The sequence below is a fragment of the Hemitrygon akajei genome, chromosome 22, assembly GCF_048418815.1.
Source record: "Hemitrygon akajei chromosome 22, sHemAka1.3, whole genome shotgun sequence".
NCBI lineage: Eukaryota > Metazoa > Chordata > Chondrichthyes > Myliobatiformes > Dasyatidae > Hemitrygon > Hemitrygon akajei.
In genome coordinates, this window is record NC_133145.1 from 46000905 (window position 1) to 46023107 (window position 22203).

The following is a 22203-nucleotide window of genomic DNA, read 5'->3' on the forward strand; positions in this document are numbered from 1 at the left end:
GGGATGAGAGGGTTATCTATCAAGAGAGACTCAACAGATTGTGTTTGTATTGTTCAGAAGAATGAGGGAAGACCGTATTCAAACATAATATGATTGAAAAGAAGCTTGACAGAGTAGATGTTGACAAGTTTCCACTAGGGAGTCATGAACAAGGGGACAGAGCTACAAGGCGCTGAGTAATTAAAGCTGAGGTGCACAGGAATGTCTTTCCTCAGTGGGTAAGGAATCTTTGAAATTCTATGCTTCCCAAAGGTGGTGGATGCCAGATCCAGATATATTTAAGGTGAAGAAAGATAAATATTTGACAGATCCAAAGTTAATAGTTAAGAATTGAGGATAGCAGAGATTAACCTGATAGTATCAATCAGCAGAGCAGGCTTACTATTTTCTTGTGTTAACCTTATTGTTACATGGAAGGCACAACATTGTGGGCCGAAGGGCCTGTAATGTGCTGTGAATTTCTATGTTCTATGCTCTAAGTTATGGAACTACAATAAAAAAAATGTTTTGAAGATTATATCTTCTTTTTATTTTTGCAAAGACACATCTTGTCAAATGATCCGAGAATCCCAAATTGTTTTAGGCAAAGAACTAATACTAGTTACTTTAATAATGCATACAAATTAATCTTGTTGCAATGGTGCTTCAGGAACCGGTAAGCCAGACATCTATTTGGCAACACTGGGAAAGACTACATTAGAATTTAAAGATACAAAAAAATTCATTAAAATTTAACATCAAGTCTAAGTGTAAATATTAAGTGCATTTGAAAATACAGCAACTGATTCTCACCAAGTAGCCTATGGGGGATTTGTTGATCAAGTGGTGTGATAGAGGTAAAATATATTGCCTCAATGAAACTAAATTTTCAGAGACAGATAAACTAATATGATTTGGCTAGTGATATACTAAAACTTAAAAATACTTGTAAGTATACAACATCGCAAATTTTACAATTCTGTTTTCAACATAAATGGAATGTGGAGAGTATGTTTTTATGTCTGGAGTTTTGTGATGATTTTAGACCCTATATCTAAAAAAAGCACTGGCACTGGAGAGGGTCCAGAGGAAGTTTATAATATTGATCCCTGGAATGAAAGAGTTAATGTTTAATGGCTCTGTGCCTATTCTCACTGGAGTCACAGAGAAGGTTTCTAACAGTGACAGAGTCTAGGACCAGAGGGCACAGCTTCAGAATAGAAGGTCCTCCCTTTAGCACAAATATGAAATGGGATTTCTTTAGCCAATAGGTAAATCTGTGCAATTTGTTGCCACAAACAACTTTAGAGGCCAAGTCACTGAGTATATTTAAAGTAGAGGTTGATTAGTCTCAAAGAGTAAGGGCATCAAAGGTTATGGGGAGTCGGCAAGAGAATAGGATTAAGGGGGAAAATACATCAGCTATGATCGAATGGCAGAGCAGACTCAAAGGACTAAATGGCCTAATCTGCTTTTGTGGCTTATAGTTAAATAATATGCAATACACAAATAAGATGTCAAAACCTTAACACACATCTTTGCAAAAGGACATGTTAAAGCACTGATGCTCAGATTCAGAGCACATCAAATAAACTCTCCTTGGGCTTCCAGTCAGGTACAGGTATCAATTATAACTGACAGTTTGATGACGAACTCCAATATCTTCATCAGGGATTATTCTGTACCCGGCTGGAAGCGTGAGAAGAGTTTATTCATCATATACACTGGGAAAGCATTAGATCCTTTTCCAGAGTTGATTGGTTTAAATTTCTCTGTATTTCCCACAAGTATAACTCAAGACACAAGAGAAATAAATTACTATGTTCTAATGGAATTTAAATTAGCAATATATTCAGCAGAGTCTACAGGAAATCTAGAGTACTACTACAGCCTTCACTTTAAGTATCATGGAATAAAGGCTTCAAGTTAAACCATATGTAGTAGACAGAATAAACTAGCTCTGTGCTGCCACATACATGCAGTAACTGAGAAAACACATATATAGCAGTCTCGGGCTCTCAGATTACACAGAAAGTTCAAGGCATCCTCTGGAGGCACTGAGTTTGGAGGTGAATTTTACCAATATTTCTTTCATGACTATACTATGTAAGCTTGCCTTTGGGACTACAGGAGAGAAAAGTCAAACAATGCAAGGCATATAAATTATAATGGATCTGAACTTAATCTTCAGGTTTGGATCAAAGTATCCAGCATTTGTTAAAGCATTTACAGAAAATTTCACTAGAATAATTAAATACAAGTGATCTATTGATATTCAAGATGCTGGACATATATCCATTTCATATCCAAACATTTTTATAGCCATCACAATTCCCTCAGATGATATCATATATTTTGCTGTATACTTTATCACAACCCTATAGCAATTCTAACAAACAAGCGTGTGACATGAACTGCAAGCTGCAGAACTGGTTTTGGAAAACAATTACGCATTTCCAAAAATTACACCCAAGAATACTTACTTATCAGCACCACCAGTAAGCTTTCGGATGTATGCATGAAAAGACATGTGCTTAACAGGTGGGTCTAGATGATTGAGATAGTCTTCATCAAAAGGCTGAAAAATATAAAACAGACCAATGCAACTACACTGTTTACATTAATTTTGTTTATACACATCAGTCCATGGACACAAATAAATATTAAATCAAATGTGATTAATCCAAGTGGGGATGATTTAAAATGAACACATGTCTAGCTTTGCTATTAATGTAAGTTAACTGCAGATGCATGAACTTGTATCTGATATTCACATAACAAAAATAAAACTCCATCTATTTATTACATACTATAAAATACATCTCCTGGGATTAAAGAAATAATCCTATTTTTGATTCTAGCTTTTCTAATTACCTTTGTTCCCTATTCAGAATTATTATAAAAATAGGAAATTGCAACATATTTCTTGAATCATACTTCAGGCAAACGACCTAATATTGCTCTAGGCACTGAAATCAGCCCCAGCAACTTGTTCTCCATTGCAAACATCTGGGGTGGCACCTAAATTGAGAGAGACATCCTTAAGACTAATGCAACAGCTTGCCATGGTCAGTTACACAGAATCAATTCTTGCCAACCTAATACTTTACTCCAGTACAGGCAGTCCCCGGGTTACGAACGTCCGACTTATGAATAAGTCGTACTTACAAACAGACTGCCATAAAGCCTATATTAAAAATCTGAAAACACTGCACGGCATCAGCAGTTTGTTGGCTCGAGGAAGGAGAACGCCATCCGCCATTTTAAGTCATATCATGTTGCTGTTAACACTGCGTTGAGTGTGTAACTCTGTATTTGGCCTAAATTTTTCTCTTATTTACCCTTGTAACCATGCCTCCAAAGCGTAAATCCGATGCAAGTGCTGGTGATGCATCAAAACGATCACGATTAAAAATAAAATGGAAATAATAAAGCGATCAGAAAGAGGTGAAAGGCTATTGGTTACTGGAAATACATTAGGCTACAGTTGGTCAACGATCGGAACAATTTCAAAGGATAAAGTGCGAATAACGGAATATGTGAAAGGCCCTGCCCCAATGAAAGCTACAATTATTACTAAGCAACGCAGTGGTTTAATTATTGAAATAGAAAGGCTATTGATAATTTGGTTAGATAATCAAAATCAGCGTAATATGCCTATTAGCCTTCCTTTAGTGCAAAAGAAGGCTCAAAGCCTTTTCAATGATTTAAAAGCTGCACGTGCAGCAAGTGAAGGTGATTGTGATGAAGAATTTGTTGCAAGTAGGGGTCGGTTCAATCGTTTCAAAGTGAGGGCAAATTTACATAATATTAAAGTGCAAGGTGAAGCAGCGAGTGCTGGTATAAGTGCTGCAAGTGATTTTCCTGAAATGTTGAAAAAAATTATTGAGGAGGGAGGTTATTTACCAGACCAAATATTTAATGCAGATGAGACTGGCTTATTTTGGAAACATTACGCGGCTTCAGCGGTTCGTCAGCTCGAGGAAGGAGAACGCCATCCTCTCTCTCTCTTCATACAGTGCCGTATGTAGTTACTTTTATTATTACCTTTATTATTATTATGTACTGTATTATTATGTTTAAGATGTTTTAGTGTATTTGGAAGTGTTTATTAAGTGTTTTATATGCATAGAAAGGTAAAATATATACTATATACCAAGACAAACATTTGACTAACTGACACTAAATAAGAACCATATGTACCTATTCCGACTTACCTACATATTCGACTTAAAGATAGGTTTAGGAACGGATCTTGTTCGTAACCCAGGGACTGCCTGTACCACAATTCCAAGAAATTACCTTTTTGAAAGACAGGACAGGCCTACCAGAGGCAGGAATGAGTAGCCCTGAGAGTCTTCAATATTAATAACAGACCCCTTGAAATCTAATGACATCAAGTCAAATATGGGTAAGGATGCTTCCTCCCATTACCATCTACCATTCTGCCACAGCTGATGAATCAGTGCTTCTTCATGCTTGAACGACATTTGAAAGATACACTGAACACCGTACTTGGGAGTACTGAGAGCAGTTTTGGGCCATTATCTGAGGAGGATGTGCTGGCATTGGAGAGAATCCAGGAGGTTAATGAGAATAACAATGAAAGGGTTGATGTACGATGAATTCTTGATAGCTCTGGGCCTGTACTCACTGGAGTTCAGAAAAATGAGGGGGTACCTCACTGAAATCTATTCAATATTGAAAGGCCTAGTTAGAGTGAATATAGACAGGGTGTTTCCTATAATGGGGGAGTCATGGACCAGAGGCCACAGCCTCAGAAAAGAGGGATGACCCTTTAGAACAGTGATGAGGAAGAATTTCTGTAGCCAGAGGGTGGTCAATCTTTGGAATTTATTGCCACAGACGGCTGTGGAGGCCAAGTTATTGGATATATTTTAAAGTGGAGGTTGATAGGCTCTTGATTAATAATAGCATCAAAGGCAATGGGTAGGTGGCATGAGAAAAGTGTTGAAGTCAGCCATGTTGGAATGGTGGAGCAGTCTCATTGAGCCAAATGACATAATTCTGCTCCTATGTCTTAGCGTCTTAATTACTTCACTCTAAAATTAGTTTTCGTACTTGTGGAATCTAATTCTACCATTTATTTCAAAATGTAGTTCTGTTAAAATAAAGGTCTGATCATTTTGCTTGCACTTTAATCTTAAGTACACATCTTAATTTATCTGTTGTAGTCTCTGAAATATTAACACACAAAAATTATAATTGCACTTGTTTTTTTCCCATTTACCATCTGACAATACTTCAATATGATTGGCTGTCTGGGTGCCTGAGATAGCCTTGAAAGGACACCTGGCACAAAACAACATTAGAAAATGGGAAGCCATATCACAGACCACCAGATGTTCGTAGACAGCTTTCATCAAGGTTAGTGGGAAGCACTGTTCCTTTGTGACTGAAGTTAGAATCAAGGCCACTCAGTCAGCTTTATACCGATCACTTCCGAGCATAAATAAAACTTACAAAGAAGGCAGCACGGACTTGATGGAATTTGAAGGCAAAGAAAAGCTGTTAAGCCTTTGAGATTAGATTGTTAGAACATCTGTGGATGGATGCTGGTGATAGAGGGAAGAGACTTGCAGCATCACAATGTCTTTCTTCTTTTCTGAGCCTACTGTCTGATATCAGTATTTCAGGTTATAATATCAGACACCCAGCATCTACCTTGCCCACCACTACAAAACTGGCCTTATTCTCATTTGCTACTATGCATTCTTCTGTCCTTCCCTTGTGGTTAAACTATCTATAAGTTTCCATTTTGTCTAAGTACTAAATAGAAAAAAAATAGTTTAACATGCCGTACTTTGATTCCATACCTCCTCCTATTTCCTTCCAGTGTCTTCCCATAGAGCTTCTTTTGTTAAATGTTGCACTTAAAGCACGAAAGCTATTTTTGTCTTGGGTTTCTGACCAGTTGTATCATTTCCTAGATTTTACTTTATATCTCCCTTTACACTAACCTCTTTGGCAACTCACACCAACCTCTAATTCACCCATTTCTTGGCCCCATTTTTGCTTTCATTTTCAAAAACTTTGACAGTGTTCACAGCAGAGGGATTTAAAAGCTAATGCAATCTTTTTTCTAGACAAAGGCTAATGAACACTTTATACAGATTAATAACAAAGGTTGATAAATACAGATTAATAAATCATTACATCTTTTATGTGGAATGAAAAGAAACTGAAAACTAAAATAACAAGGGCTGTTAACAATACAAGCAACAATAAGGGTATTTTGCTTAAAGTATCTGGAAGGGAAAAAAAAGTGAATTGCAAGTTAAATCTTATCAGTCTCCTGGCAGGTACAGTAGCCTAGACTGCATTAACAGCTTACTGAATTATACATCAAAATCAATTGTTCACTAAATTCCATTATCACAAACTACACGACTAATATGATGGCATCAACAACCCCAAGAGGGGGATTGATTTTTGTTCCAAACTGACAGCATTAGTGTGTACAGTACTCTCCCAGAAACACAATAAATCGATTTGAGAAGGAGACAGTTAAGTGCATGCTAACTAGAAAAAAAACAAAAACAGAAAGTACACAGTCCTCTAAAGGGTTTTACAATTGTTTTGCTAGCACAAAAATCATGGGGAAAAAATTGGTACAGTGTGAGTAAGTCTGTAGACTTAATAACCAAATATAGAATATCCAATCTCCTTTCTGAAGGGACATTATATATCTCAATTCCAAGTTAAGATATTGCCATGACACCAACTAATATTTTCACTGGTAGTGAAAATAGATACCAATTTAAAATGCTTATTACATTAAAGGAAAACATCTTCTGTAAGATGCCACATTTAATTTTTTTTTAGTTTTTATGCATTTCAATATGGATTGAGAACTCAATAGACTTATTGCATAGTTGAACAAGAACTAGTTAGTTTGGGGTGGGCAAGAAAGAAAGGTATCTCAATGGTATTTATTTGAAAATGCACAGAGCTTAATATTTAAGCAGAACAAGGTTAAAATTAATTTAAAAATGCTCATATCTGTACTACACAAATCAATGCTCTTTAAGATCAAAAATATAAGGACAATCAACACTAACACTTTCAGTGGAATTACAGCAACAGTTTACAGGCATAAATTCCCCTCAATTGTTTGCTCAAAGACATTTTACAAATACACATTTAATATATACATATTTGAGTCTGAAATGTCCTTGCAATAATAGCAATGCCAAAGGCATCTCATACTGTCTCAATTAATATTTTCAATATAAGTTTCTAAACAGAATGACTGAAAAGACTTCCTTACCTCTAACGGTACACAGTGAACACATTTACCAAGTGGACCATGTCGACACCTATGAAAAACATAAATCAAAATGCTAACAGAGCCCCTAGGATAGAGTTTGATTTGTGGAAAAACTCCATTAAAATTTCCACATAGAACAAAGGTACCATCTTCACAGTTTAGTTCTGGGATACAAATACAGGCTGAGTTCCTTTGCACAGATTAAATAGCCTTTTGAAGTTATGAATAGGGCAGATTACGTTAGCTAATGGTGTTATTTATCAGCTGATCTGATCATTATCCAACGACCTTATTGTATGAGGAGTTGTATACAACTCCTGGGGTTGGCGAGGGGTTGTAAGGGAGAAGTAGTTACAATAGTTGTAAGGGATACAATAGCAAACTCAGTCAGAATCCTGGGCCATTAAGTCATCAATGGAACCTTGAATGAACCCAAATGGTATGTGAAAGTTAAATTCAAGGAATAAAAATACATCATAATAACACCACCACAAAATCACCAGATCATCATTAATAGCCATCTGATCCATTCACATCCTTGAAGGAGGCAAACATGCTGGCCTTGTCTCGTTTAGACCATATGTGACTCAAAATTCACATTTAACTGGTTCAAATCAGGAGCAATTATGAAGTATTAAGTGCTGACATTGCCACAACATGAACAACCCATAAACAAAACATAAATAAGAGTGATGTTCAATTCATAAGATTTAAACATGTTAGACTCCAAAATGGAATAAATTAGCACCCGAGTCTTTGTCTCTTTTTTGGTGTGTAAAAGCCACATTTTCACAACTGGTTTAAAAAGGCATGGCAACATTTCAGCAGAAGCCACCAATTCTTCAGACTGTGGATAAAAGTGAAGAGGAAAAGGGAAAACTATTTTTAAAAATTAAATCTCCTAAGTGGTTAAATAGGGTGGTTGGGTGGAGATACGTCTCTACCAAAGGAGGTGTAAGGCGCTCTTTCTCTCTGCTAGCCTGCAGGTCACCCTTGGGCAAAGTGTAGCACCTGCTTAACTCCATGATCAGTGTCATGTGAACCCAAGGGAGCAGGTGGTAAACGGTCATGGGAGCAGCTAGACCATATCACAACTCCTGGTGATGTGACCACCGACGCCAGGCATACAATCTCTGAAGAGTATTGATAATGGCTGGGGTCACCTGCCTCATAAGGACACTGCCCAGAAGGTGGCAATGGCAAAGCATTACTGTAGAAAAATTTGTCAAGAACAATCATGGTCATGGAAAGACCATGATCGTCTATGGCATATGACTCAGCACATAATGAATGAAGTGGTTAAATCTTAGATACAGATTTTTTTCTTGTAACTAGAGCGCTTTTTGGCTTATGAAATTAATAGAGTTACAAATCATAAAATGTAAGCTGGTATTATTTATAAAGTAATTAGTGCAGTTCTATAGATTTCTGTTCAGAAAGTCTTACTGTTGGTGGTCCCTGTTTCTATAAATCTTTCCATCTTGCTTGCTTAAATACTGATCAATTTCGTCCTCCACAACATTCACAGAAGATGGGGTTAAAACTCGTGACCCTCCTTGAGCGTGGGTTGAAGTTTCCATGACCTGAGTAGAAGTCCCAGCATCACTGGATGGAAAGAGGTACAGCAAGTCTCCATGTCTAAGAAAAAAATATTAATAAATAATGAAATCAAACACAGATAATCACATTGGAACAATCTATTTTCAAGCTTTCTGTATACAAACAAAATTTAAAAACCCAATTTCCCTTGGAATATCTCTGCTCAGAGCATATAAAGATTTTTTTTTATTAAGAGGCAAGCAATTTAAAAAATACATACCAAACTTAATTGCAAACAGTGTTTTGTGTTTATTGTAATTAGTGTTCATAGTTAATTTAAGATGGTTTTTGCTGAATGTTTTCTGACAAAATAACAATCTCTGATTCTTTATACATGTTACTAAATCTATAGCTCAATGTTTAGGGTGCAAATGGTAAAACAACCTCCCACTATTTCTTCATATTAATTATCTGTAGCATTCACTTTATTTTTGGCTACATTATCTCTTACATAATGAGAAAAATAATCAGAACAGTGCCCCTTCATCTAATTGTTAATGTAATTTTTGTACTGAGGTTAAACGTCAAGCCTAGATATGATGGATTCCCAGCTGGTAAACAGATTAAGAGACATGTTTAAAGTAACTGAAAATTGTTGCAATATTATCATTATTTACAGGAGTACTGAGATCTTGTTCATTTTCCTCTGCAAATGAAATCAGTGCATTGATTTCATTGCTTTCCAACTGAAAACAGCAATAGAAGTTGTAATAGTTAAACGTTAACTGCATTCATCCCTCTTATAAATAAACTGTCTACAATCTATTTTTTGAGACAATAAATAGTGTTTTTCATGTGCAAGAATAAAACAAGTAAAATCTCCTCACCTCTATTCCACTAGGGCAACTCAGTCAAGGAAAATATGTGCAGGTGTCTCGTCCTCAATGACATATTAATTTAACTTCCATCAAATTAATTAAGTAGACACATTTCTAAAACAAAATCTTGATTTTACTGCAGTAGCAGAGACAATATATTCCATTATTACGTACACTCTATAATTGGCAACAACTGATGTCTTACACAACCTTTGTTTACACACAGTAGAACAGTACAGCACAATACAGGAACTTCAGCCACAATGTTGCACTAAGATCAATCCTACTCCAAGATCAATCTAGCCCTTCCCTCTTACATAGGCCTCCATTTTTCTTTCATCCTACTTGTGCCTACTAAGAGTCTCTTAAATGTCCCCAATGTATCTGCCTCTACCATTCCCCTGGCAGCACATTCCACATACCTATCACTTGTCTGTAAAAAAAAAGCTTGCCTCCAAAATCTCCCTATTTTCCTCCAATCATCTTTAAATTATGGCCCCTCATATTAGCCATTTCAATCTAAGACTCTGGCTGTCCACTCAATCTATGCCATTTATCATCTCGTACACCTCTGTCAAGTCACCTTTCACCCCCTTCACTCCAAAGAGAATAGCGCTGGCTCACTCAAACTATCCTCATAACATACGCTCGCCAATCCAGGCAGCATTCTAGTAAATCTCCGCTGAACCCTCTCTAAAGCTACCAAATTCCTCCTAATATGAGGCAACTAGAACCGAACATAATATTCCAACTATGGTGCATTCTAAGTTTTACAGAACAGCAACATTACCTCACAGCTCTTGAACTCAATCCCCCAACTGATGAAGGTTTGAATAAGCATCCCTTTTGAAAGAATCACTTTCTCAATCATACTTGTAAAGCGTCAGTAAATTTTTTTAAAAATCTAATAGCTAAATTGATGACAGGGGAGCAACATGTCCACTTTAATACTAAAACACTTCATCATCAATAACTTTGTTGTTAACATTTTAAAACATCACTTGGTCATACATTTCATTCCACACTTTTGGCTGTTTAAAAAATGCTCAAGAAAACATGAACAAATACCAATACGCACTTTATTTTAAGCAAAGAGAGTGATTTACTCGTTGTAGGGGAGATCTCTCCTGTTTTATTTCTGTTAAGATATACAGAAAAGCCATTGTTGGAACAGCCAAATTCCTTTGCAACCTAAAAAGAAAGTAACAAAACTAAATTATGATTCGGATTCAGAAAGAAAAAAAGTTTCTAACATTTTGCATGCTTATACTTAAGTGTGCAGCCACTGACCCACATTTATATATCCATCTACAAATGCAATATTAAGCACATATTTTTTGTGGACTATCAACCTTCTTTCTCCCCAATTTACTCAACATTTAATCTTCATACTAAGTAAATGGACACTGGACTAAAATTGCTTTCAACTCTGCTGACTAATTCCAGCATTAGAACTCCTAAGACCCAGAGTTCAGTATTCAAAACATACCAATCTCCTATGTTTTAAAATGGGAAATGCTCTTATATTTTTGATTTTCTAATGTTTAACAGCCCAAATCATGTGAATAATAAAATGGACCACATGTTCCAAGATCTTGCTGTGATTTTTATCATTGATGGACAGTGTTATGCATTTGGGCAAGATTGTTACAGGATCTTTTCCTTGTCAGTGTTGTTTGAGACGTCCATTCTCTCATACGCTTCAGTAGCTTCACTACGGGAGGATGTTTGATAAAAGTAAAATGCAACAAGGTGATAAAAAAGGAAGAATCAAGGCAAGAACAGTCTTCTCTGATATTGGTCATCTCCAAAATTGACTGTCTTACATACCCTTGAATTAAAATCATGGCTTGCAAGCAATTGTGAAACAAACATGAAAATTATAATGGATTTCTGTGGGCAGCTGAATTTTGGAGTGTTTCTGACTCTGATGTTTGGGAGAGACTAAGTTTTAAGTGAGATCAAAGGCCGCTGCAAATACGATCATGCCATCTGTAGCTCTGGATGGATGGATTCCAATGAGTTGGGAAGCAATTCCTCAATTATCAGGATGAGCTAGCTAAGGACAATTCAAGTGTCAAGTTTCTGTTACGAAGAAAGTAGTGAGATGCCTCTGTAGTTACAACCATTCAATTTATCCCTTTGCCTGAAGATGTCATAATTATGACCATCTCTGGCACATACAACTTTTCTGAGAAATGAACAACGAGATTGTGAATTTGTTACTGAAGCTCAATAAAAATGTTGCTTGCTTTCAAACCCCCATTATTTTTTAGATGGGATACAGCTATTTTAACTTTTTGCACATCAGGAACAGTGACAATGCTGATTAAAGAAGATTTCTATCGAACATGCTTACATTAAGGACAAAGCCACAGTTAAGGTTGGTCTTCAAAATGTTCCTTCCAATAAGCACTGACTGGTTCTCTCCCTAGTAAGTTTACCTCCATTCCCGACTCCCAGATCAAAGCCTTGACAGCATCAAAGAACCCATGAACATCATTACTGTCAGCAAGTACTGAGCCTCCAGTATTCACTATATGAACCATTTTTTCTTTAGGTCCTGGGTTTTCTGCTTGACCTCTGCCTTTAACTCCCAGAAATGATGTTTCTTCTCCTTTGAGGAATGAAGGTGTTTAGAAATCTTGAACACTCAATCTTTGCAAAAAACTAACTCCTGGACTTCCTGCTTCATTTCACGAACCCAGACCGTGTAACAAGAAGAACCACAAGAGCATTTTCATGGGTGCCAATTAGAGCAGACTTCGAAGCAGCCATTAACCACAGACACTGTCTCTTGTAGGCTAGGAGTTGACAGGATGCCTATGTTGTCTGAGAAGAGCTGACTTTATGGGGACCAGAGTGTTTTAATATTGATTCACTTGTGTCAAAGCTCTATTTGACACTATGTTCTGAGACCAGGTTGATAGAGGTAACAGAAAGAATAAAGCACCAGTCAGGCCAGCAGAGTTCTGCAAGATGGCACCAGTGAACCACAGTGATGCTCTGCGGGGAATTACTGCCACCCATCATGCCAGCAGTCGAATAAATATCAGTGCTTTGGCTCCAACCCCACAACCAATACACATTTCTGTCTCCAGCTCCACTGTACACCCAGCCAATGTTCCTAAAACAGGTCTTCAGCAAATTACCCAACCCACATTCCCAAACTCCTGCTGAAACAGTACACATGGGCAGCAACCACTGCCCTATCATTCTTGGAAGAAATTCTCTATACTCCATATTATGAAATGCAGAGATTTAGCAGAAGGTATAAAAGATTACTACAATATCACAGGAACACCTGGCACTGCTCACACAAAACCACTGGAGTCTACAGTACTTCAGAGCATCAGGGTACACTGACCCCGTCCAGAGAAGGCAAGTGCACATACCTTTGAGCTGCAACTGCAGCTAGTAAGGGAGTGTCAGCAAGACCTGTCAGGTCAAAAATTACAAGACGAGCATAATTAAAGTTCTGAAGAAAGGATGAAGGAGGGCTACTAGTGTAACATACAGGATGGAGTATCATAGTGACCAAGATAACCTCAAAAACTAGCACTGGATTTTGGATGTTGTTTACAAACTACTGCGCACAGACAGTGTGCCAGTTTAGATTTTACTTTGAATAGAGCAGGGAAGACTATTGTTTACATTTTAGGCTGTGCAAAACTAGATCTAGATTATTGGTGGTTTGTTTCCCACAGATCTGTGAAGTTTTAGGACAGATTGCTGTCCTGTAGTGGAATTTGATTTGACCAAATTCTTATGTCAGTGTACTAGTTTCAACAAATTAGAGGTGTAGGGAAAAAAATTATCTATTTTTGTTTCCTAATGTTCCCACACCCCCACCTCCTCCCCAACATAGCCTGCGATTTTAAACCTGGTCCTAAAACCACTCTGAGAAATCGCATTACTTTAAGCTGGCACAAACAGAATAGACAAGAGAATTCTGACCTGTCCATCATCCCACTGGCAACATTAATAAATGTTTGAGTAAAGCAATTAAAAAGGGCTCCAGCGGTTTTTCTTTACAATAGCTTTGTTAAGTAATTTGGTCAGATGGGTAAACCTAAAGAATACACAAGTTTACTCAAAAGAAATGTCCTTGAAAATAGCTCATTACCTTTTTCAAAAACTGGGCTCCAGTTTCTCGCTTCCCCACATTAATCCGTTTCATGCCATGCGGTGACTGGATGCGAACAATCTACAAAAAAAATATACAAGTACATACAAAAATGTCAAAACTTATTAAAGCTTTTGCAACAGTGACATTAGATCCTTTATAATGTCCTAGATTAAACTGCAATTCAGAACATTAGATTGTTTTAAAAAATAATTGTCAATGAAACTAAGACATCTTAATAAAGCCCTGAAAACTAAATATATTGCAGTGTTACAAGTTAAGCAATATACCTATAACCAAAACTGCATATAAACAATTAATACCAAAGACAATGGGCAGTTAGCAGAGTCTTTGGAATACTTTTTTGTCTTAATAAAGCATAGTGAAACTGGTCAATATATACCCAAGTCAAACTACAAAGTTTGGTACTGATATATTAGTTCAGTTTTATAACCCATTACACATTATTGCTCATTTTGCTAGCCACTAATTCACCCATGATTTGTAAACAGCTGGATTTTGAAATATTACAATTTATATAAAAATATCCACATTCCCTGACTTGCCATCTCAATATAATATCTATCATCAGCCATATGCATGACACAAAATGCTAGAGGAACTCGGGTCAAGCAGCATCTATGGAAAGGAATATTTGGAGCAGATGTTATGCCCAATGTTTAAGTATTGGTTTCTCTATTCCTCTTTTGTAAAAACAGCTTCACTCCCAGGACTTCTAATTTAACTTATTACAATAGTCACAAATATCACGCTGGTTCATTTGGTTATTCTCACGATAACAGTAGCAGGCCACACCATGATGACTAGTTCAATCACAAAGAGAAAGTCTACAAATGCTGGAAATCCAAGTAACACACACAAATTGCTAGAGGAATTCAGCGGGCCAGGCAGCATCTATGGAAGAGTACAGCTGGCATCTCGGGCTGAGACCCTTCAGCAGGACTTCTCAGCCCGAATCATCAACTGTACTCTTTTCTGATAATGCTGCCTGGCCTGCTGAGTTCCTCCAGTATTGTGTGTCCGCGTGCGTGTTGCTATGACTAGTTCGATAGTTAATTGGCAGCATTTCTGTAGTTCTGAAGAAATTTTTTTGGCCCCAGTTGCTTTCTAATTCAATTTTATGAAAGACTGACAGGTCAGATCATTCCATAAATGGTAAGAACAATTCTCATATAAACACGCAAGTAACTTATCTCAAATACAGCTTGTATTTTCCTCTCTACTGTTGCTGTTCAGTTAACCTAGCTCATAAGTAATGTTATACTGCCACATTACAGTTTGTGTTTTCTTTCACTGCTTAATGGACTGGATCTCACAGACTTTTCCCGGCCAGCTTTGCACATTCACTTTCAAGTACAGAAGCCTGGGATGAAAGGACAGATGGCACTACAGCTGTTACTAGGCTTCATCACCCAGGACTAGCCTTGTTGAACTCCCTGGCATTACACTGGGAAATAGTCTCTCAGCTGTCACATCATCTGAAGTTCAACTAATTACAATGGGTATTCAAGGCCTACTGATTTGGAGTCAAAGGGGAAAATGAAATACAGTGGATTCCAGTTAATAGGGACACATCGGGACCAGTACATTTTAGCCGCCCCAATTAATGAAGTTTCATGGAAATAGTTAAAGGTATACAAAAAAGACAAACTACTGTTTAAGTGAGTAGCAAATTATGTATTTAAATGAAATACAGAATAAATTAGAACTACCAATATTACTGATATTGGTAGCCATATCTGATGACAAAAATCCTGTGCAGGAGTTTTTAAAACTGGAAAAGCAGTTACACTGGGGCAGTTCCATTCACATGACCCTGGAAATCCAGGTCCAGTGGGATGAGCAGACATCACAACCGGGGTCTTCCCTGGTCACAGTGGACAATCATGACCTCTTCCGTGTCTCATCATATGATTCGCTCTCTACATAGCATTGCAGAACTGCCTCCCTGGCCATTGAATTTCATTAAAGATCTCATCCACCCAGTCAGCCAAAACAAGTTCCTTATCTCACACGGCTAAGACCTGCTGGCTACCCTCACGTGGTTTAGCCTGCCTGTCAAAGTGGTGTACCAGGGTATGACCACTGTCGTATACAAACACCTGAGAGCTACAGGTGAAGACCAAAGGTAATATTCACAATCAGAACCAGATTTAATATCACCTGCATATGTCAATGATGTCAAGATGATTGTCGGAATTTACCTTCAAATTCTTCATAGTTCCTAACTTGAAATAGTGAAATAGTTTCACTATTTTCAATAGACAATAGGTGCAGGAGTAGGCCATTCGGCCCTTTTAGCCAGCACCGCCATTCACTGTTATCATGGCTGATCATACACAATCAGTACCCTGTTCCTGCCCTCTCCCCATATCCCTTGACCCCACTATCTATAAGAGCTCTATCAAACTCTCTCTTGAATGCATCCAGAGCCTTGGTCTCCACTGCCTTCTGGAGCATTCCACATATCCACCACTCTCTGGGTGAAAAAGTTTTTCCGCATCTCAGTTCTAAATGGCCTACCCCTTATTCTTAAACTGTGGCTTCTAGTTCTGGACTCACCCATCAGCAGGAACATGCTTCCTGCCTCCAGCATGTCCAATCCCTTAATAATCTTATATGTCTCAATCAGATCCCCTCTCATCCTTCTAAATTCCAGTGTATACAAGCCCAGTCGCTCCAATCTTTCAACATATGACAGTCCCGCCATTCCAGGAATTAACCTTGTGAACCTACGCTGCACTCCCTCAATAGCAAGAATGTCCTTCCACAAATTTGGAGACCAAAACTGCACACAATACTCCAGGTGGGGTCTCACCTTCTACAGCTGCAGAAGGACCTCTTTACTCCTATACTCAATTCCTCTTGTTATAAAGGCCAGCATGCCATTAGCTTTCTTCACTGCCTGCTGTACCTGCATGCTTGCTTTCATTGAATTATGTACAAGAACACCTAGATCTCGTTGTACTTCCCCTTTTCCTAACTTGACTCCATTTAGATAGTAATCTGCCTTCCTGTTCTTGCCACCAAAGTGGATAACCTCTCATTCCTGTATGTTGCTGGGATTTCCAAGTCTGAATGATTGAAACCACGGTGTGCAAAACAGTTCTGAATTGTCTTAGTGTTTATTTCTCTCCAACTATCAGCAACAAAAATCTCTGCTTTTTGAACACAATCACATGCAACTGACACAAGTTAGAAAATGTTCAGCAACAGTCTCCTGCCCCAATTAAGTGGCATATTGTCTGAAATAAACAAAGGAATCCTGGATATTTTCTCGATTTGTTTTTGTTAAGTGTTATTCCAGGTAAGCAGCTGCCCTAATTAACCAGAATCCACTGTACTTTGCTTCTGGGTGAAGTTTCAAGATAATATTATAGAAAGATTTCAGAATGGAAGGGAGGCCTTTTGGTCTGTCATAGCCACTGGCTCTATATTCCTAACTCTACCCGTCAGCCATTTACCAATGTTCTTTCAGTTGGTCCATTGCAGATTCTAACCAATGTAGCATTAAACAAGTTTTCCTCATATCACTCAATTCTGTACTTGCAGTTTCAAAACAAATAAAACAACCCACTATCCATTCTGTGCAGATCCAACATCATTTTACACATTTCCCTTGGTCTTCTTAAAGCAAGCTGTCCCAGACTGTCTAAAGTCATCCTTCTAACTATAGGTCCTTTACCCTAGATCCAACCTCCTATTTATTCCTCCTCGGTGGATAATTCTAAAGATAAAACTCTCGACCCAGTTATTTGCTGTGGAGGCAGGACTTCTACAGCCTATCTGTAATTGAGATATGCGTTCTACATCTGGTGGAGGTATGTGTAAGTGTACAGAAACAGTCAGTGGGAAATTAGAGCAGAATGCTATTCATATGATAAACCACCAAATAATTTCAGAGGATTGTTTGTTGTATTTTCAAAATGTGGCTAAATGGATAAGCAGTCAGGAGTGAAGGAGATACAAAAACACAAACAAAATAATACCCACATTTTTATTGGGTCATTTAGTCAACAATGACATTTAAAGGGCTAATTTTTCTAATGACAGAAATTTTAAAATGTAAATTTATTGCAAGTATTGAGTGACATGCAGTTAACAACATCATAATCATACAGCACAAAAATGGACCCTTTAGCCCAACTGGTCCATGCTAAACAAAATTTCAATCCTATTCCCCTGTGCTTGACCCATCTCTCTCTAAACAAGAGGCACCCAACCATTAACTGAGGGGTCTATGGATGTCAGGTTGGGAACCTCTCCTCTAAACCTCTTTTTGCTTGCCATGTACCTTTTAAGATGTTGTTAATATATCTGTGATTCAAAACACTAATTGCTCTATATCATTCTATTAAAGGCCACAGAGCAAATGGATCAAATTTATAGTATATATCATAGGATCATAATGGCAAAGACCATCCAACTCACAGCCACTTTATTTGATTGTAGAACAACCTAACACAACTCTTCCATTGATGATAAATTCTAGATCCTAAACACCATCCACATGAAAAAAGTTTCAAATTCTCTTCCGTATCTATCCAGGGAGAAGAGCAGGACAAGCGCATCGCATTCAGAGCTACCCACCACGATTAGAGAAAATTGATGTTAAAACAAAAGCGTGAGTAGTAATCATGAGGACTGGATCAACTTTTAAAATAGGAAAGACTGGAGAAAAAAAGTAAGAAAATAAATTAGCAAAGTGTTTAAGACTTCAAAAAGTGTCCATAAAAGATAGAAACAAACATTTACATAGGCCTCAAACTATAATGGAAAGTGAGGAAACGGATACAAAGGCTGTCTAATAATTTGCTGAGACTTCACTGTAGACAATATATATGACAGAACTACTGGAAAACAGAATCTGATGCAAGGACAAGACGGCTTTGGAGAAACTAATAATATGTCGAGCTTTATTGTCAATATATATATATTGGCAAAGGCCAGAACATTAGGGATTGTTAGACATAGGTCATCCTTCAGGAATTACTGTTATGTGATCAGCAGGCATTAATATTAAAGAGATTAAGTCTTCAAAAACTGTTCAAATGAAACTGCATGCAGTAATCAGTTTTTTTAAAAAAGGAGAGCTATAGACACAAACAGTACTATTTACAGAGCCACCCACAGAGCACAAGCTACTGTGTCTGCAGCAGGAGCTGCTCACGGTTTGTAAATTAACAAAACCATGAGACATTCTTGTATGCATAAATTAAATGCATGACAATGTGGCTAAATTAACTGGTCTACCAGGTGTCGGACACTTTCAGTTATTTTGCATCATTGTGACTGAGATCGTGGAAGGCTCCAGGCCAAGCTTATTTTGTTTGAGTTTAGTATGAATAAACATAGTCATAGGCATATTAATAAATGTATATTGGTCAGCTCAAGTCAGCCCTGACAACCCTAATTTTGGGTGTTAAGATTCATTATCTTCAGACCATCCACGTGAATTACTTTATCCCAGCAGAGGTGTTCGACATTCAGAGGTATTTTGTCAGTTATGGTGTTCCCATTGGAAATGTGTAACTCAATGCAACCATCAGTGAGACACAAAATATTTAAGTAAATAAAGGGATTATAGAAATTGAAATTGCATTAAATCACCTGCTGTATTTTTTTTTAAAAACAGTATAAAAACTTGATGTACTTTGGGTTCATGGAGATTCTGCTGAGAGGGTCTCAGAGAGGACGCCTGCTCCTCATGATAAGGTTTTTGCATCTGTGAGCTTCCAGGTTTCAGTGACTCCGTTACAGTCACAACAAGAGAACAGTAGAGTATACAATCTTGGTCCCTGTATCCAAAGAGGTTGTACTCGCAGAGTAGAACAAATTCCCTTGAATAATGCATTGCATAACCAAAAAAATTCAGTCCGTCTGCATACACTGCATTACAGATGACAGGCTGTTTCTCTACACTGGAGAGTCTAGAACAAGGAGTTCTTGACTCAGAATAAAGAGATTGGCCATATTTTTATTAAATCACAATGAAAGCTATTTCTTCTGGAGAATAATTCAAAACTGTTCTCTGAAAACAGATTCAAAAACTGCCACACGATGTTGAAAGAGCTTCATTCATTTCATAATTCCTTTTCTTTGTATTATTTTGTAATTTATAGTACCGTAATTTTATGTATTTGCATTGCAAAACAACAAACTTAATGATAATAAACCTGATTCTGAATGATTTTGTCATAAAGTAATGGCAAAATGCTTCAAGTCAAGAAAATTCTAAACTTTCATTGATAATTGGGTGAACCATGCGTGCACACAATGTGTCACCGCAGTCACAAATACATCCAGGCTGACACCCACATGAGCCAGGAAGCAATAAGTGACCTGTAACCATTGTGGGAATACTTTCCAAAGAATAAAACAGTTGACGTTTGGGGCAGAGAACCTTCATCAGTCCTGGTGAAGGGTCTCAGCCCGAAGCGTCGTCTGCTTACTTTTATCTACGGATGCTGCCTGGCCTGCTGAGTTCCTCCAGCATTTTGTGAGTGTCCTTCAGTTAGAATGTTCAAGTTTTACATCTGCCACCTTCCCTTCAGATACAAGGGTCCCTTCAGTTCAAGAGTCCAATGAACTCTTTGTTTTCTTTCTCTGCTTCTTAAATTTCACTGTTTAAACTGAAAAGCAGTTTTAAATAGTGATTGGATTAAATTCCACAGCAAACTTCATACTACACATTAACTTGTTTGTTGGTTTACAGTTTGACCATCCCAAATGTATGAGCAACCACTACATAATTGTTTCCAACCAAAACCCTACTGCAAATTTTCCATCCTTTGGTTTACTTGCTCAAATTACAATGACACATTAAGCCTTCCTCCCTGGCCAAAAATGCAAACTCATGCTGAATTTAACTCTAGAGAATACCAGCAACTCCTCTATTCAAACTTAACACAAACCATGGATCCTGGCTTAACAAAGGGATCAATGAAAGCAGTTAAAATTGTCAAGCCTGTTGACAAGAGATAGAAGAATGATATGGAATTAGTTAAATCTGACTGATCTTTCCACTGTTGTGTATTTCACTTGGAAATAGTATCTAGTTTTACTTGTACCAGTTTAGTACACTATTCTGGGCAAGTACCTTATTCAAACAATTAACACTGACAGTATACACACAGAATTAGGAAATAAGTAGAAATGTCGTGGTTTCATTCTCCAATAATCCGCAGAAGAGAATAGACACAATGACCAGCAGAAAACCCGGCAAGCAGGAGCCCGTGTATTGACGGACTCTGACCATTTTAAGGCTATGGGGAAGCGATGTTCAGAGCAAGGCTGAGGGTCGTGCCGTTCATTTGTACACGGTGGAGACAATTTTCGCCAGACTCCGGCCCACCGCTGCCAGCTCTGCTCCAGGCCCGCGGTTTATTCCCTCAAACTGCTGCCTCATAGCGCTGAACGCCGGGGCCGTGTCGGGCCTTCCTCTGCAGCCGGCCCCGGGCAAGCTGATAACCAAGGGCTGGAGCGAGTCAAGCCCAGGCGGCGAAACACCGACCCTCAGCTGATTACTCACGATATTCTCCGCCATGTCGCTCCTCCACCGGCTCTTTTTACCGAAAGATTAGCTTCAAATTTCTCCGTCACTCCGAGTGCCACCCGAAAAAGCCACCGCCGCCGCGCACTAGTGCGGTGTAAACAGATCCGCCGCACATATAGTTCCCTCCGCACTAGGAGAACTCTGCAACTAATCGCAATGCACAGTGCAGTCTCACTGTTATTCGAAGCTCAGTCACAAACTATTACACGTTGCATCTATATAATATGCATTACCTTGGTACAAATTATCCATAACATTTCATATTATGGGTTTATATCGCAAATTAGTAACTTGATATGATTTTATCCACGAATCATTGCCAGCTATAAATAACACCAAAGTAATGCGATGGTTAACGTTTTTTTTTCTCTCTTTTTTTCCCTTACAATATGTAGTCAGAGAAAACCGGGAAATATTCCAACAATGAGATAGCATCCCGCAAATGGAATGGAAAGTAATCAGAAAGTTATTTTAATTGGAAATATTTGAAAAAATAATCTTAAAGGCAAAATAAACAGCAGATGCTGAAAATCTGAAATAAAACAGAAAATTCTGGGGATGGAAAAGGAAATGAATCATCATAACAACAGAAATGCTGGTAATCTGCAACAAGCCGGGCGGAATCTGTGGAAAGAGAAATGGGATTAATGTTTCAAGTTGAAGGCCCTTCATTTTTTACTTCCTTGTAACAATAGCTGTTGTTAAACAAGAATTTAATGCTTTTCCTTCCCTTAGCTGGCACCAAAGGCCCGAAGTCTCCACGCCATGCACAGGCATTTCCTTTGTCCTCTCTCCCCTTCCCTTCCCTTGCAAC

At 37.9% G+C, this 22203-nt stretch overlaps 1 protein-coding gene across 1 annotated transcript in view; it reads right to left on the reverse strand.

Annotated features, from left to right (window-relative positions):
* nploc4 (NPL4 homolog, ubiquitin recognition factor) overlaps window positions 1-21521 on the reverse strand; it is a 48271-nt gene extending 26750 nt beyond the window's left edge. The window contains exons 1-6 of the mRNA XM_073026138.1: window positions 21366-21521; window positions 13814-13894; window positions 10766-10878; window positions 8717-8908; window positions 7271-7319; window positions 2463-2557 (exon numbers count right to left, since the gene is read on the reverse strand). Coding sequence (XP_072882239.1) covers window positions 2463-2557; window positions 7271-7319; window positions 8717-8908; window positions 10766-10878; window positions 13814-13894; window positions 21366-21380 — 545 coding nt within the window. The 5' untranslated portion in view covers window positions 21381-21521. The remainder of the gene's footprint in view (window positions 1-2462; window positions 2558-7270; window positions 7320-8716; window positions 8909-10765; window positions 10879-13813; window positions 13895-21365) is intronic.
* Window positions 21522-22203: the final 682 nt, after the last annotated feature.